The sequence below is a fragment of the Bufo gargarizans genome, chromosome 5, assembly GCF_014858855.1.
Source record: "Bufo gargarizans isolate SCDJY-AF-19 chromosome 5, ASM1485885v1, whole genome shotgun sequence".
Lineage (NCBI taxonomy): Eukaryota > Metazoa > Chordata > Amphibia > Anura > Bufonidae > Bufo > Bufo gargarizans.
Window position 1 is genome coordinate 239,697,321 of NC_058084.1, and position 16,477 is coordinate 239,713,797.

At 42.6% G+C, this 16,477-nt stretch overlaps 1 protein-coding gene across 1 annotated transcript in view; it reads right to left on the minus strand.

Annotated features, from left to right (window-relative positions):
- The window catches only part of SLC6A19 (solute carrier family 6 member 19), a 178,130-nt gene that overhangs the window by 94,760 nt on the left and 66,893 nt on the right, over positions 1-16,477 (minus strand). Inside the window, exons 2-4 of the mRNA XM_044294082.1 lie at positions 6,422-6,562; positions 3,056-3,193; positions 1,441-1,622 (exon numbers count right to left, since the gene is read on the minus strand). Coding sequence (XP_044150017.1) covers positions 1,441-1,622; positions 3,056-3,193; positions 6,422-6,562 — 461 coding nt within the window. The remainder of the gene's footprint in view (positions 1-1,440; positions 1,623-3,055; positions 3,194-6,421; positions 6,563-16,477) is intronic.

Genomic DNA, 16,477 nt, shown 5'->3' on the forward strand with positions numbered 1-16,477 from the left:
TTTGTCTTGTGTTTTAGTAATGGAAAAAAAAAAAAGTTTTGAGAATATTTTTTTCTTGTCACTGTATTCTGACCCCTATAACTTTTTATAGCTATGTCTACGGAGATGTATGGAGGCTTTCTTTTTGTGGGACAATCTTTAGTCTTTGCTAATACCATTTTGGGGTGTGTATGAATTTTTGCTCACTTTGTATTAAATTTATTGGGGGGGAAGTAAAGTGGTGAAAAAATTGTGAATAGATTTTTTATTTATTTTTTTATTTCAAGGCATTTTTGCTTGCCGCTAAGCCCTTGTGTTTTTTTTTTTTTTTTGTTCATTTTGATTTTGCAGAAAGGGGGGTGGTTTGGGTTTTTATATTTTTCAAAACATTTTTTTATTTTTTAGAAACTTTTTTTATGTATGTCCTCAAGCGGACTCCAACTTGCAATCATCAGATTGCAATTTGTATAGCATAATGGAATTTGCTAATTATTCCTTACAGAAATAGGTATATTACAGTTCAGTGCTGCCACCTGCTGGCCTGAATTGTATTATACAAGTAAGGAGCCTGGAAGACTAGTTCAGGCTCATTACCTGCACAGAAAGCTTTCCCCAATCTCCGCCAGGGAAAAACATTCCTGCCCCTCTTAGACACCATGGTCACATTTGACCGTGGCATCTGAGGGGTTAAATGTCTGCGCTCAGCATTACCGCTGATCATGGAAATTAGCTGTGGATGTCTGCTGTATGAAACAGCAGGCACTCAGATGCTATGGCGCTCGCTCTACTCAGGAGCAGGCGCCATCTTTAAGCATCCAACATCCATCTTACATGTATGCTGGATGTCATGAAGGGGATAAGGGTGGATTCATACAATTTATAGTGGAGTTTTTTGTTCATTTCTGCAGATTTTCAGCTGCGTTTTTAGGTGAGCATTTTTGCAGTAAAAATGCCAGCTCCAGTTGTCAAAGGGGTTATCTCACCTGAGAAAATTACATTTATCATCTACAGAAAGTTAATACAAGGCACTTACTAATGTATTGTGATTGTCCATATTGCCTCCTTTGCTGGCTGGATTCATTTTTCCATCACATTATACACTGCTTGTGTCTGTGGTTATGACCACCCTGCAATCTATCAGCGGTGGCTGTGCTTGCACACTATAGGAAAAAATGTCGGCCTATATGCGCTCCCACAGTCCTGGCCAGAGAGACCGTCGCCTTTTCCAATAGTTAAAGCATGGCCACAGCTGCTAGATTGCATTTTCTATATAGCATTGGTCCTGTGCATTCTGTAAAATGTGGAACGCACACGGCCGGTATCCATGTTTTGCTGATCTGCAATTTCTGGATCGCAAAAAATGGCATGGCTGGAGAACTAGAGAAAGAAATACAATCAGAAGTTTTCATCAAAGACCTGCTTCCATTCATAAATGTATATATTTTATTTTAGACAAAATACCTTTCCCGTTGTTTCAATTCCTCTGATGGTGCACACATACAGAACACCCCATGCACAAGCCAAGCTTAGCACTAGCCACCACTGAAGGGTGCCTGAATCTTCAATAGATGTTGAGGTATTAAGTGTTTCTCTGTACCAAAAATAATCCACAGGGGAGCTTTTTGCACATTCCAGTTCTACACCTAAAAAATATAAGGGTTTACAATTCACTTAGGATATTCTAAAGTCCAAATATAGAGTGTTAGAACATCCTTTTTTCCTCAGGGCACACCCTGGATCTTTATGGGCCTTCTGCCTGGTGGTAATGTGGGGTGCCCTTGATGGCATATGTTTGGCAGGGTGCAAGGCAGAAGGTCAGGTAGAGTGAGGGCCAGTGAATGGAGGAGACCAGGGCCAGTTTACTGATAATAAAGAGTCTTGTTACTGAGGATGATGAAAGTTGCAGTGCAGATAGCAGAAATGCACATTTCTCAGATATAACAGACCTTACTTTTCCTAATGATTGTGTATAGGCAGCACCAATGATGGCAATAGTAGTCCCAGAGTCTCCTTCCAAACACTTTTCAATCTTCCAAAATTGACAACAGGCGTCCAAATCTCCCCCAAAAAATGATAGGCACCCGAGGCTACAACCTGTTCCACATGCAGCAAAGTCCAAGGCTATCTTTACTGTCCCTGCACATGCACTCACCTGGTTCTAAACAGTTTGTCATCTTCCCTGATCTCTCTCAGGGACATACTCATGGTACAATTGCTTTTACTGTGGCAGCCTCTCACTCCACAGGAATGGCATTTTCCCAGAGAAAAATTATTTCAGCTTCTGCCAGGCTGACAAGATGTAACTTCATCCACAGCCCGAGCCATACTCCACTGTAAACTAAACAACTAACCAGACAGGGGCATGACCAGCACATCAAGCTGGCAACTATACCAGAAGGCTCCCAGATGTTAACTATTTGCTTCCCTATAGTCAGCCATTTGAGTTTACACAATATATAACACTATATTAACCCTTTATCATCAAATTTGCTTTTTAGCAGTGTTTTACTAGGTTACTGCATTATTTCCTAAGTAGTTATTTAGAGGTGTGATTTATTGATTTTTCCCTGGGTGGGATCTGGGCTAACCAGATCAAATTTCTATGTGCGGCACTGCTCCTAAATGCAGAAGAATGCAGCACAAAAGTTTTCTTTAGCAGGGCACCCCAAGACTCCATAGGCAGCCCGGTACAAAATGAACAATATATCTGAAGTATAATAGGCTATACTGTTTTAGGCTAGGGTCACATCTGTATTGGAGGCTCCATTAGGGTACTCTATCATAGATTCCTTTGAAAAGAAGGGCAAAATAGCTCAGCATGCTGTGCTGTTTTATCCAACAAAATACCATGTTCTCTCAGGGATCTGTCAGGCGGCATTTACTTTCATAGGAGGGATCAAGCGCTGCTTCATCATAGGAGGGATCAAGCGCTGCTTGGAAAGTAACAGAAAAACGGCTCCGATCTGAATGTAGCCTAATAACTGCTTGCAAACTGCAGATCCTAACATGTAAATACGTCTAAATTTGAGACTAATAAAATGCACATATGACTTAACTACAAAAATACATGCTTTACCTGTTCGGTTTGAATTTAATGGACATTCACTCCATGGCAAAGGTTCTTGGAAGGAGTTGAAAAAGTACCACATGACCCATGCAATAATGGTGTTATAATACAAGCCAACAAGGAAAGAAACCAACATTGATGCCACACCTACAAAGAAAAGCAAGTCGGATGTCATAAATCACAAATACTTAAAGTATTCTCACTGGCTTTTTTTTTCACTGTTGAGGTGCATTTTTTGGGTGTATGATTAATATATATATATATATATATATATATATATATAATTAATATATTAATATATTTTTTATCCTCATTGCCTGGCATATTTATCCCACAGACCACTATTTATTTTATTTATTTTTGCATATTCAAAGTGTGTTGGCGTCTTTTTTCTTCTATCTAAGCTCTTCAGAGTAAGGTCTCTTGCTCACGGTCCGCAAAAAACGGATCCGCAAAAAAATACAGATGAGATCCGTGTACATTCCGTATTTTCCGAAAAGGAACAGCTGACCCCTATTAAAACAGTACTATCCTTGTCTGTAATGCGGACAATAATAGACATGTTCCGTTTTTTGCGGAATGGAAATACGGAAACGGAATGCACACTGAGTACCTTCCATTTTTTTGTGGACCCATTGAAATGAATGGTTCCGTATACGGTCCGCAAAAAACACGGAATGGAAACGGAATGAAAATACGTTTGTGTGCAAGAGGCCTAAGTGACATTACATAACCACATACTTTCTAATAAAAAAAAAAATGCTAGGCATACAAAACCCCATTAAAACCGCCAGGTGGTAAAACACACCACACATCAAAAAACGTTGTAACAAAAGGCTAAAAAAACTGCTGAGTAACTAAAACTGTTGAGGGTTTTTTGGCCAAAAAGAAAAACATCACAAACAAAAGTTATTCTAAATGCCTGATTGGAGTCGGGAAGGCTCTTTTGACACCTAAAATGAGGAAAATTGGCTCTAAAGTAGAACTGGTTTAGTTGCCTATAGCAATCAATCAGATTCCACCATGGTGATGGATCATGTGACGGACCATGTGATGAGCGCAGTGACGTCACCACAGGTCCTTTTCCTCACAGATCATCAAAGAAGAAGACAGAAGATAAGCTGGGCGAATAAGTGGATTAAGGTGAGTTAAATTATTTTTTATTTTTTTTAACCCCTCCATCACTATTTTACTAAGCATTCTGTATTAAGAATGCTATTATTTTCCCTTATAACTATGCTATAAGGGAAAATAATAACCGGGTCCCCATCCCGATCATCTCCTAGCAACCATGTGTGAAAATTGCACAGCATCCGCACTTGCTTGCGGATGCTTGCAATTTTCAGGCAGCCACATTCACTTCTATGGGGCCTGTGTTGCATGAAAAACGCACAAAATAGAGCATGCTGCGATTTTCACGCAACGCACAAGTGATGCTTGAAAATCACAGCTCATATGCACAGCCCCATAGAAATAAATGTGTCCGGATTCAGTGCGGGTGCAATGCGTTCACCTCATGCATTGCACCCGTGCAGAAGTATAGCCCGTGTGAAAGAGCCCTTATTGTGACATTATTTGTAAGCCAAAACCAAATGAAGAGGGTGAAATCTGCAGATCTTTTCATGGTAAAAAAAACACATGTAATAAATGTGGTTTTGTTGTGGTTTTTCGTGCGTTTTTTTCCACTGGATTTTCAGTCAGTTGTGAATCCAGCCTGCTATGATTTTTTATTGCAGTTCCATTTGCTTGAATGCAGTGGCTAACACATGGGGGGTAGGGGCATCATCTACGCAGTGGCATAGCGTGCGAGGGTGCAAAATTGCAGGGGGCACCAGGCAGCAAGCACTTCAAGCGACGCAGGAGATCTCAATTACCTCACCATGACCTCCTGCGCCAGGTCTCGCGAGATGACGTGATGACGCGGCCAGGAGTTCACGGTGATGTGTTCGTGAACGCCTGCGCCGGGACGCTGAACACAGGTTACAAGAGGCAATGAAGAGGTAAATATTTTTAGATTTTTTTTTTTATAGGCAGGCCATAATAAGGGCGCTATAGGGGGAGCATTATACAAAGGAGGCCATTATTACTACTATAATACATAGGAGGCCCATTACTACTATAATACAGAGGGGGGACATAATTTACTATAATGCAGAGGGGGCCATAATTATTACTATAATACAGAGGGGGCCATAATTATTACAATAATACTACAGAGGCGGACATAATTATTACTATAATGCTACAGAGGGGGCTATTATTACAATAATACTACAGAAGGGACATTATAATATTAATAATAATACAGAGGGGCCATTATATATTATAATTATACCGAGGGCATTATATTGATGGGCATTACGGAGGGAGGGGAGGTCTGTTATCTGAGAATGATAGTAAAGTGAGGAATCTAAAAATGCTTTCTATGAAACTCTGCAGAGAAGAGACGCGGCTGAAAGAAGGTATCATGGCGGTCCTATCTCTGAATGAAGACTTTGAGGTAAGAGTGTACCTTAGAGGAGAGGTCACTGGATGGATGAGGTATGTGGTGCTGTATTCTCCTGTATAGTTCATAGCAATGTATGTAATGACTATACAAATATCTGTTTTGGGGGGGCATGGTTATAGAATTTGACCTACACTGCCGAAGCTTGGCCCCAGACTTCAGGTCACATCACACTGTGTGTGTTCTGAATTCTGGGGCCTCTCACCCATCTACTAATATCTGTACTACATTATCTGTGGTGTTACATAGGACTGCAAGTGATATCTACTGCATTATCTGTAAAAAGGGGCGTGGTCACAGGTTGGGGTGCACAATACTTGGCTTGCCCCGAGTGCTGGCAACCCATGCTACACCACTCCATTTGCAAACAGATATATGCCACTTTTTGGCATATACCTGTCACAGATTGCGTCTCAAAGGTTATTTGCGCCGCAATCTGCAGCTTTTTTCCCTTTTCCGACGTTCTGTTGTTGACACTGCTGTGGCTTTAAGCCACCAATCCACAATCCTCAGCGCTGGCTCCCTGGGAGGCAGAAAGGATGTGGCTGTTGGTGGGCTTAAGGTGATATTTCAGTGCAGCAGTCTGCGTCAAAATTACGCTGTAAAACCCAGCATGTTAACGGGCTCTTAGGACGGCGGAAAATCTGCATGAAATCTGCACCAAAACTGCACAAAACAATTCACATAAATCCTCCCTAGTTTTGAGTGAATCACGCCTCAGATCCAAGATCCGAAGTCACTTCGTTTGAATGCTGTATGGAGATCCGTCTCCGTACAGCATTCGAATGTATGGGCTGCGCCAAAGTGAAATTCTGGTTTTAAAACGATCAGCGCATGTTATTTTGTGCTGTTGCAGGCATAAAACTTACCAACTCCTTTTAGTGATGGGTGAATAGTACTCCAGACTCCCACACTTCCTTTTCTCAGACGTTGTCCAATTGCAAATTCAAGGTGTAGCAATGGTATGCCTTCAAGCACCAACAATATAAGGAAGGGGATCATAAATGCTCCTACATGAAAAGTAAGAATAATGTATATGTTAAACTGTAGATCATCATGTAACCTATTAGCATACCTCATGAATTGTGACTTATAGGGTATGGCCACATGGTCAGATTTGTGCTTGCAGTTTTGAATGCCAAAACCAGGAGTGAATAAAAATAAAAATAAAAAGAGGTCCTATCTGTCTTGTACACTTTCTCTCCTTTTATGATCCACTCCTGATGTTGGATTCCAAAACTGCATTCAAAAACCTTACTGTGGTGGAATAGCTGGTAAATACAGTACTTCTTTTATGCTCAGATAGTATTTATTCCAAAACATCAATATTTTATACTAATGCACAGGGGCGTTGCTAGGTTAAAACATTCTGGGCCTGGGCCCCTGATGTTTTGTCCCAGGCCCCGAATGTACTGCCTGACAGATACATACAACTGTATTGCCATCCTCAGGACAGCAATACAATTGAATCTAATGCCCTGCAAGAGCGGAAGGACCTGTGATGACATCAGTCCATATGATCAGTTCTTAATGCAGTAGCTGAAAAAGACCTGCGATGATGTCACCATCATGTGACCAGTGCACTTGAGGACGGTATAGCAGTGAAGAGAATTCCTGGGAAGAAGCTGTGGTGAGGTCTGCTACATGAAGAGAGGTAAGTGAAGGAAGAGGCAGAGCAATGCTGGGAGTTGTGGTTATTTAACTGGGACTGTATGTTAGGGCTGAAGGGAGGGATGTCATTTACATGGGACAGTGGGGTGGATTGATGCTATTTACATGGGACTAAAAGTTGAGGGGGGATGTTATTTACATGGGAATGCATGTTGGAGGTGGCTGGGGCACGGTGATTTAATTGACATGGGACTATATGTTCAAGGCAGCTGTGGGAGGGAGTGATATTATTTACATGGGACTGAATGTTGAGGGGTAATGTTATTTACATGGGACTGTATGTTGAAGGTGTCTGGCGGAGTGATGTTGTTTTACATGGGACAAAATATTAAGGGGGGATGGGACTGTATGTTGAAGGTGTCTGGCGAAGTGATGTTTACATGGGACAAAATATTAAGGTATGTTGAAGGTGGCTGGGAAGGGGGTGTTGTTCTTTACATGTGACTGTATGTTAAAGGCGGACGGAGAAGAGGCAATGTTTATGTGGGACTGTATATTGAAGCAGGCAGGAGAGATGATGTGATGTTATTTACATGGGACTGTATATTTGAGGGGGCTGGAGAGATGGTATTTACATAGGACTCTCGCAAAGGAAGGGAAATAATGTTATTTACATGGGACTGTATGGTGGAGGGGCTGATGAATTATAATTTCTGAGGACACTAAAATAAGGAATATAAATACTGCAGGCATTTCAGGGCGAGCATTATAACAGTAGGGGGAGATATAAATACTGGGGGCACTGTAGGGGCAATATAACAGTAGGGGGGGCGATATAAATACTGGGGCACTTCAGGGTGAGTATTATAACAGTAGGGGCCATTATAAATACTGGGGGCACTGAGGGGCATTTTAAATCCAGGTGACATTAGGCTTTCTTATTACTACTGGGGGCTCTATAGGAGGGACTTATAGATCTGCATTATTTCTACTAAGAGCACTATGGGGGCCTTATTGCTACTGAGAGGTCTGCAGAGAGCTTTATTACCACTGGGGGAACAATAGGGGGTCTTATTTCTATTAGAGGCTCTGTAAGGGCATTATTAATACTGGATGGATCTTCTATTAATGGGCACACTCTTGGAGCACTATCACTGTTGGGGGCACTGTAGAGGGCAGTATTACTACTGAGGGTATTCTAGAAGGGTATTACTATTAGTGAAACTATGAAGAGCACTATTACTATGGGGAAGATTATCTGTATGGCACTAATTTTTCTTCAGGATAGTATTTGAGGGTAAGTCGTCTGGACTGAATAGAGAAGATGACAGAGAAGATCTACATCAGAGGAGACATGACCTGGGAGGCACTGGATGTGAGAGGTATTTGCTGCTGTATTGCAAGTACAGTAAAATGTCTTCAGAGCTAGTGTTTGCGGGGGAGGGGGGCGGTTGGTCAACTTACAGAATTGGGCCCCAGATCTTTTGAGACCCTAGCAACACCCCTGCTAATGCAGGTATTCTGCAACATAAAAAAGATGTAAGTTCCTAGATGGTCCAAAAACCACTAACAATCAACATGTGCAGTGGAGGAATCAATAGCTCAATAGCATATTCTGTAGTTAGAATAAGGACAGCAAGCTCTTCATGCATTTATTTTTCTCTTACAAAGGCATGTCCATACAGCAGATTTTCCTTGTGGATTTGGACATGTATTCCACCCCAAACGTTGGAGGTAATTCACAAACAGATATACACAACTTTTTGGCATATACAGTATCTGTCACAGATTGCGGCGCAACGGTTATTTCCCACGCTCATTAAAGGTCTAAAAGGGGGGAGTGGTGTGGGTGGAAGAGGGGCGGGCCAGCAGGCCTGTCTCATTTATCATTTTCTATGACTGTTTTAGCCATATAAAATGGTATAAATCTAGGCCAGCAAGGGAGCTGGTGTAGATATAGACAGGCGGTGGATACGCCAAAGTTATGTAGAGACTGGCACCACTACATAAATTCGACACATCCACTGCCAGGTAAAGGGGTATGTAGCTGGCCAGCTAAGAACTGTCCTAGGTTGTTAATATAGCTTATATGTTTATACAGCTAAACCTGCCAATAACCTTAATACAGTTATTTTTAAATTAAAATAAAATTTATTTTTGCACTATTTAGACATAAAAAAAAACTATATATGGGGTATCGTTGTAATCATACTGTCCCAGAGAATGAAGGGCATTGCCTCTAACAAATCGCTATGGGAACAAAATCCGTAAAACGGAGAAGGAAAGTTTTTTTCCCAATTCCGCCCCATTTGGAATTTTTTACCGCTTCCCACTACATTTCTATGCCATTATTAATGGTGGCATTAAAAAGTACAACTTGTCCCTCAAAAAATAAGCCCTCATACAGCTATGTGAACAGAAATAGAAAAAAGTTATGGCTCAAGGAAGATAGGGAAGGAAAATAAACACAAAAACTAAAAAACCTACGGTAGTGAACAGTATCAATCGTGTAGCACCGAGTCACTTGGTTTCTATAGCTTGCTTACAGATTCAGATATGAAATCCATAGGTAGCATCCAACCTAATCCATAAGGCTAGCAGATGTTGTAGGAGGTGGAAAAAAGTTTTTTGTCTTCTTGGCTCAAATGGAGTAAACTGGACCTATGGATTATTTTGGCATCACCAATGGAACAGTAGATACCAGGTGACTCAGTGTTACACGTTTGATATGGTGTTTAATATGAATATATAATGGATTTAAAAATGAAAAATAAGTACATGAAGAGGTTGCTGTGCATTTTCAAACAATATGGTATTCTGCAAAATGCATATTTATCAGCTTCTGTATGAGTTTCATTTTGTGAATGTAAGAACACAAAGTATCAGTAAATAGGTCAATGAGATCTCTAGAGGAAATTTGGCTGCACCTTCCAAGTTAAAAGACCTAGTCCATACTTTGCATTATGATGCAGTTTTGCATATACCGGTAGTTAATTTTAGCTAGTATTTCTCCCTGTAGGCATCATTATACCAAAGTACACTATCTAGTACACTAAATATACAAATATTATTTCTTAGCAAATTTATATTTTTCTCTAAATTTCTATTAGCACGTAGATAGATAAAAGGAGTCCAAAAATGTAAAGAGCTTTGCTTTAATACTGATCTATGGCAAAATATAGTCCACATAAACACAGTTGAATTAATTGGGTACTAGCAAAATAATTATTTCTACTTAAATAATATATCACATTGTCTCTGCAGTTAACTCTTAATGAAGCAAGATAACAGAAAGTCAGCACAAAAATGGGGCAGATGTTACTCATGAAAATGCACCAGAATTCTGGACTGCATGCTTTGTACCACATTAATCGGATTGTGAAAGACAGCAGAGAAAACTGCCTATGGGAAAGATGCCTCCCCTGCCTGGCAGATCACAATGCCCCTCAACTTGTGGCAGTACTTACACAGTGCTACTTGAAGATACATCTGTCTATAAACTGATTTTATCATTGTCCTCCCTTTATTACAAGCAACTGTAGATATATTCATTGAGGAGACACTTTCTGGGACACTTAGGTGAACATATGGCGATGTCCACCAGAGACATATTCTTTTGCATTGTGCAGAACTTTGACCCATATGACACATCCATCAGGTGGGACAGGACAGCCAATTGAGATGTTTCATCACATGGATACACCCCCTACCCTATAAATAAACCTGATCTGGTCGCCATTTTACATTCAGTCTTTTGCCAGTGTAGGGAGAGGCTGCTGTGTGGAGCAGGGACAGACTGTTAGGGACACCAAACGCGGCCACAAAAGTCTTTTTAAGGACTGGTATAGGTGTGCTATCGATAGGTGTGACATACTGCAGGGTGTGATATACCTATAATATACAGTTGTGGCCAAAAGTTTTGAGAATTACATAAATATTGGAAATTAAAAAAGTTGCTGCTTAAGTTTTTATAATAGCAATTTGCATATACTCCAGAATGTTATGAAGAGTGATCAGATGAATTGCATAGTCCTTCTTTGCCATGAAAATTAGTTTAATCCCCAAAAAAACTTTCCACTGCATTTCATTGCTGTCATTAAAGGACCTGCTGAGATCATTTCAGTAATCGTCTTGTTAACTCAGGTGACAATGTTGACTAGCACAAGGCTGGAGATCATTATGTCAGGCTGATTGGGTTAAAATGGCAGACTTGACCTGTTAAAAGGAGGGTGATGCTTGAAAGCATTGTTCTTCCATCGTTAACCATGGTGACCTGCAAAGAAACGCGTTCAGCCATGAAAATGGCTTCTCAGGCAAGGATATTGTGGCTACTAAGATTGCACCTCAATCAACAATTTATAGGATCATCAAGAACTTCAAAGAGGTTCAATTCTTGTTAAGAAGGCTTCAGGGCGTCTAAGAAAGTCCAGCAAACGCCAGGATCGTCTCCTAAAGAGGATTCAGCTGCGGGATCGGAGTGCCATTAGTGTAGAGCTTGCTCAGGAATGGCAGCAGGCAGGTGTGAGCGCATCTGCACGCACAGTGAGGCAAAGACTTTTGGAATCTGGCGTGGTGTCAAGAAGAGCAGCAAAGAAGCCACTTCTCTCCATAAAAAACATCAGGGACAGATTGATCTTCTGCAGAAAATATGGTGAATGGACTGCTAAGAACTGGGGCAAAGTCATATTCTCCGATGAAGCCTCTTTCCGATTGTTTGGGGCATCAGGAAAAAGGCTTGTCCGGAGAAGAAAAAGTGAGCGCTACCATCAGTCCTGTGTCATGCAAACAGTAAAGCATCCTAAGACCATTCATGTGTGGGGTTGCTTCTCATCCAAGGGAGTGGGCTCACTCACAATTTTGCCCAAAAACACAGCCATGAATAAAGAATGGTACCAAAACACCTTCCAACAGCAACTTCTTCCAACAATCCAACAACAGTTTGGTGAAGAACAATGCATTTTCCAGCACAATGGAGCACCGTGCCATAAGGCAAAAGTGATAACTAAGTGGTTTGGGGACCAAAACGTTGACATTTTGGGTCCATGGCCTGGAAACTCCACAGATCTTAATCCCATTGAGAACTTGTGGTCAATCCTCAAGAGGCGAGTGGACAAACAAAAACCCACTAATTCTGACAAACTCCAAGAAGTGATTATGAAAGAATGGGTTGCTATCAGTCAGGAATTGGCCCAGAAGTTGATTGAGAGCATGCCCAGTCGAATTGCAGAGGTCCTGAGAAAGAAGGGCCAACACTGCAAATACTAACTCTTTGCATAAATGTAATGTACTTGTCGATTAAAAGCCTTTGAAACGTATGAAGTGCATGTAATTATATTTCTCTACTTTACAGAAACAACTGAAACAAAGATCTAAAAGCAGTTTAGCAGCAAACTTTATGAAAACTAATATTTGTGTCATTCTCAAAACTTTTGGCCACGACTGTACTTTCTAACATAGAACATATATTATAGTGCATTTGTATTGTGCAGTAATTGTGTGCGGTTCTGCTGCGATACTGCAGCTATACAGAGGGACAAATGCTATTGGAATAACTAATTGCAACTGGTATGATATACCAGTTGCCCCCCAAAAAACTGAGGCAGTGGTGTGATATACCTATAATATACTTTCTATATAGTGCATTTGTATTGTGCAGCAGTTATGTGCGGTTCTGCTGCGATACCGCAGCTATACAGAGGGACAAACGCTATTGGAACAACTAATTGCAACTAAAGTGATATACAGATGTAGCAGGGTTAGCATTCACTCTTAACTCAAATTTCTTAAATAATTGTGTATATTGAAACAAAAGCCATTGAAAAGCAATTGAAGGTGTTTGCTTAGTTTAGATAATACATCTCAGAAATCTCAGAAAGCATGAGTGTTAACTCATCGGTACCTGTTGCCCGCCCAAAAAGAACTGATTAAGGGGTTTGATATGCCAGCTTCCAGCAAATAATCATTAAGGGGTTCTATATACCTGCTTCCACAAATACTGCTCTTCTATAGGGACTTTGTCACAGGGTCATTTTGAAAATGACAGGCAGAGGAAGCAGCAGACCATTCCGCAGGCGTGGTAGGGGTCAGGCAGGTGCACCAGGCGGGAACCTAAGTGGGAAGTTCGAGAAGGTGTGTGCGATTACAGATGTAGTAGAGTTAAAACACATGCTTTGAGACATGTTACCTAAACTAAATTCGTTAAGCAAACACCTTCAATTGCTTTGCGATGAGTTAAGAAATTTGAGTTAGGAGTTTGTGTGTTAACCCTGCTACATCTGTACATCAAAGGATGCACCAGCGTTAGTTTAGTGGCTCACTCAGCCTTCAGCATCTGCACCCTCCTCACTCTCTGCTGTGTGCATCCCCAAAGACACCACCACCATAGCCCCTCCACTTGAGTCAGAGGATCTATTTTCCCATCTATTCCCAGACCTTACCGATGCGCAGCCATTCTTGGCATCGGATGAGGAAGAGGAGGTAGCAACAGCCGCCACACAGCGGTCTGACAGTACCCATATCAGCCTAAGGACGGAGGTCCCTGCTGTTGCTGCCTACTACGAGATTTCTAATGTCAGTGGTGGAGAAGGTGACGATGATGAAGTGTCGATCGATGTCACGTTGGGTGCCCACAAGAGAGGAAGAGGAGGGTAGTTCAAAAGGAGAGACAGAGCAGCAGATAAGGGGTAGAAGTAGGCGAAGTAGGCAGAACTCGGACTGCACAGGAGGCAAAAAGCAGACTGCAAATGTATCTGGAACGAGTCATCCACCGTGCCAGGTCACATCTGGTGCTCCCAAGATGCCGGTACATGGCTCCACAGTGTGGGCTTATTTTTTTAACATGTCCGCTGCAGACAATAGTGTTGCCATCTGCAGCCTGTGCTGTCAACGCATAAGTCACAATAAGCCCAACACTCACCTAGGGATGACCGCCTTAGGAAGGCACCTGGCCTCCCATCACCGAGCCCAATGGAAGCAACACGTCAGAACCCATAAAGCCACACTCTCGGCGCTCCACGTCCTGCCTCTTCTCCTTCTGCTCTCTCCTCCCATTTGTCCTCCACTCCACCTTCCACTGTGCCGTTGTCGCGTTCATCTGGCAAAAGGAAGGCTTCCGTGGCCAAATTTTTTAACGTAAAAAGTTGATGACGCCGGATAACCCTCTTGCCCAATGGCTGACCACCGGCTTGTCGAAACTGCTAGCCAGCCAACTACTGCCAGATAAACTGGTGGACTCGGAGGAGAAAATTTGTGGCTATTGGCACACCGCAATGGAAGGTCCCAGGAAGGAAATATTTATCCCAGAAGGGCATCCCAGAGCTATGTGGCCATGTTCAGTGGCAAGTGAAAGTATGTCTGGCACACAGTGTCAATGCCAAGATACATCTGACCAGACATGTGGTCTAGCAAACAAGGGCAGGGAAGGTACATAACTCTTACTGCCCACTGGATGAACCTTCTGACGGCTGTCAAGCATGCAGCCCGTGGCACCCATGTGGATTTGGTGTTACCACCACGGATTGCATGCAGGCCTGCCTCTTCTCCTCCTCCTACTCCATCCTCCATCTCCTCCTCGGCTGACTCCTCCTTTTCCACTGCACCCCCCCCCCCCAGCTCCCATAACCTATTCGACGTGCCAGGTGAGACGTTGCCATGCTGTGCTGCGGCTGTTGTGCTTGGAAGCCAAGAGCCACACTGGTTCTGCACTCCTTTCAGCTCTGGTCACAGGTCGATGAGCTGGTTTAGCCACTAAATCTGACAGTTGGTAAAGTGTTGTGTGACAACGGTGCCAATCTGATGAGTGCGCTGAAACAGGGCACACGTCCTGAACTTAGTCGTGCAGCGATTCGTTGCCAAATACCCCAGGTCCAGGACGTCTTGCAGCAGGCCAGAAAGATCTTTGGCCATTTTAGAAGATCTTACACGGCAATGGCTCGCCTTGCTGATGTTCAGCGGCGACACCACTTGCCCGTCAGACGTCTGATTTGTGACTGCCCGACGCGCTGGAACAGGACAGGTTCTGGAGAGCTTTTTTTTTTTTTCACTGCACCAGTGACTGCTCAACATGAGCGACGCATACAAACTTCTGCGGCCATTTGATGAGATCGCCAAACTGGTCAGTCGCAGCCAAGGCACCATCAGTGACATTGTACCCTACACCTTCTTTCTGGAGCGTACATTGCGTTGTGTCATTGATCAAGCCGTCGAGGAGCAGGAACAGGAAGATGAGAAGTCGCAATGCTGAATGAATTCCCGGGGGGGCTACTCAATCTGAGACAAGTCAGCAGGAGTATAAAGAGGAGTCAGAGGAGGATGGTGCCTGGGGGGAGTAGGAGGAGCAAGAAGAGCAGGCCCTAAACTTTTCTAGGATCTCTGGTGTTGTCAGTGGATGGGGGGAGGAGACCGAGGACGACATTCTCCTGGATGATGAGCAGGAGCCAGGGCTCTCCACCGCTTCCAATTTAGTGCAAATGGGGGCCTTCATGCTCCAGTGTTTGAAGAGGGACCCCCATATAAAAAGCATAAAGGGCAAGGACCAGTTATGGGTGCCAACATACTTAGACCCCCGGTACAAACCTAAAATGACAGACATGTTGCCAGCATCACAGAGGGCTGTCCTAATGCAGCATTTCCAGGCCTTGCTTCAAGAGAGATGCTGCATTCTGCTATTGTTAACACTGGCAGAGGAATTTCCACCCACAAAGAAACAGTTGCGGGTACCAATCCTACAGTGCATGCGAGAAGAGGGCGGTTTGAAGATGTATTGGTCACTTCGGATATGAGATCATTCTTGCAGCCCATCGACAGCCCCCCTCCGGATCCAGCCTCAGGGAATGCCTAGACCGACAGGTGTCTGACTAGCCCACACATGAGCCACCACCCAGAACAAATAATAGTCCCTGTTTTATCTAAATACAGCGGAATAAAAGGCCTTTTCTGTCTGGTGAATGCCTAATGTTTTGGGCCACGGAGGAATTCAACACCTGTGACGACCACGTGTTATTGAATTTCAACTATTATCATTTGGTTTTTTTTCAAGAGGGGGTTTCGTTAGCCATGTTTTTAATCCAATTTTATATTTTTTGTTCTTTTAAATATATGTATTTGTACCTCCAACCACATAATCATTTTTTCTGTCCGGTGAATGCCTAATGTTTGGGGCCTGTACTCCCATGGTCTAAAACTAAATTTGTCAAGGCTCTAGCAAGGCACATTTTTGACAGTTTCCGTTTAGGACTCATAAAAATGGCCCATGATTAAAATACATATTTTCTGTGTGAATTTTTGCCATTGATCCCCCTCTGGTATGTCATTGT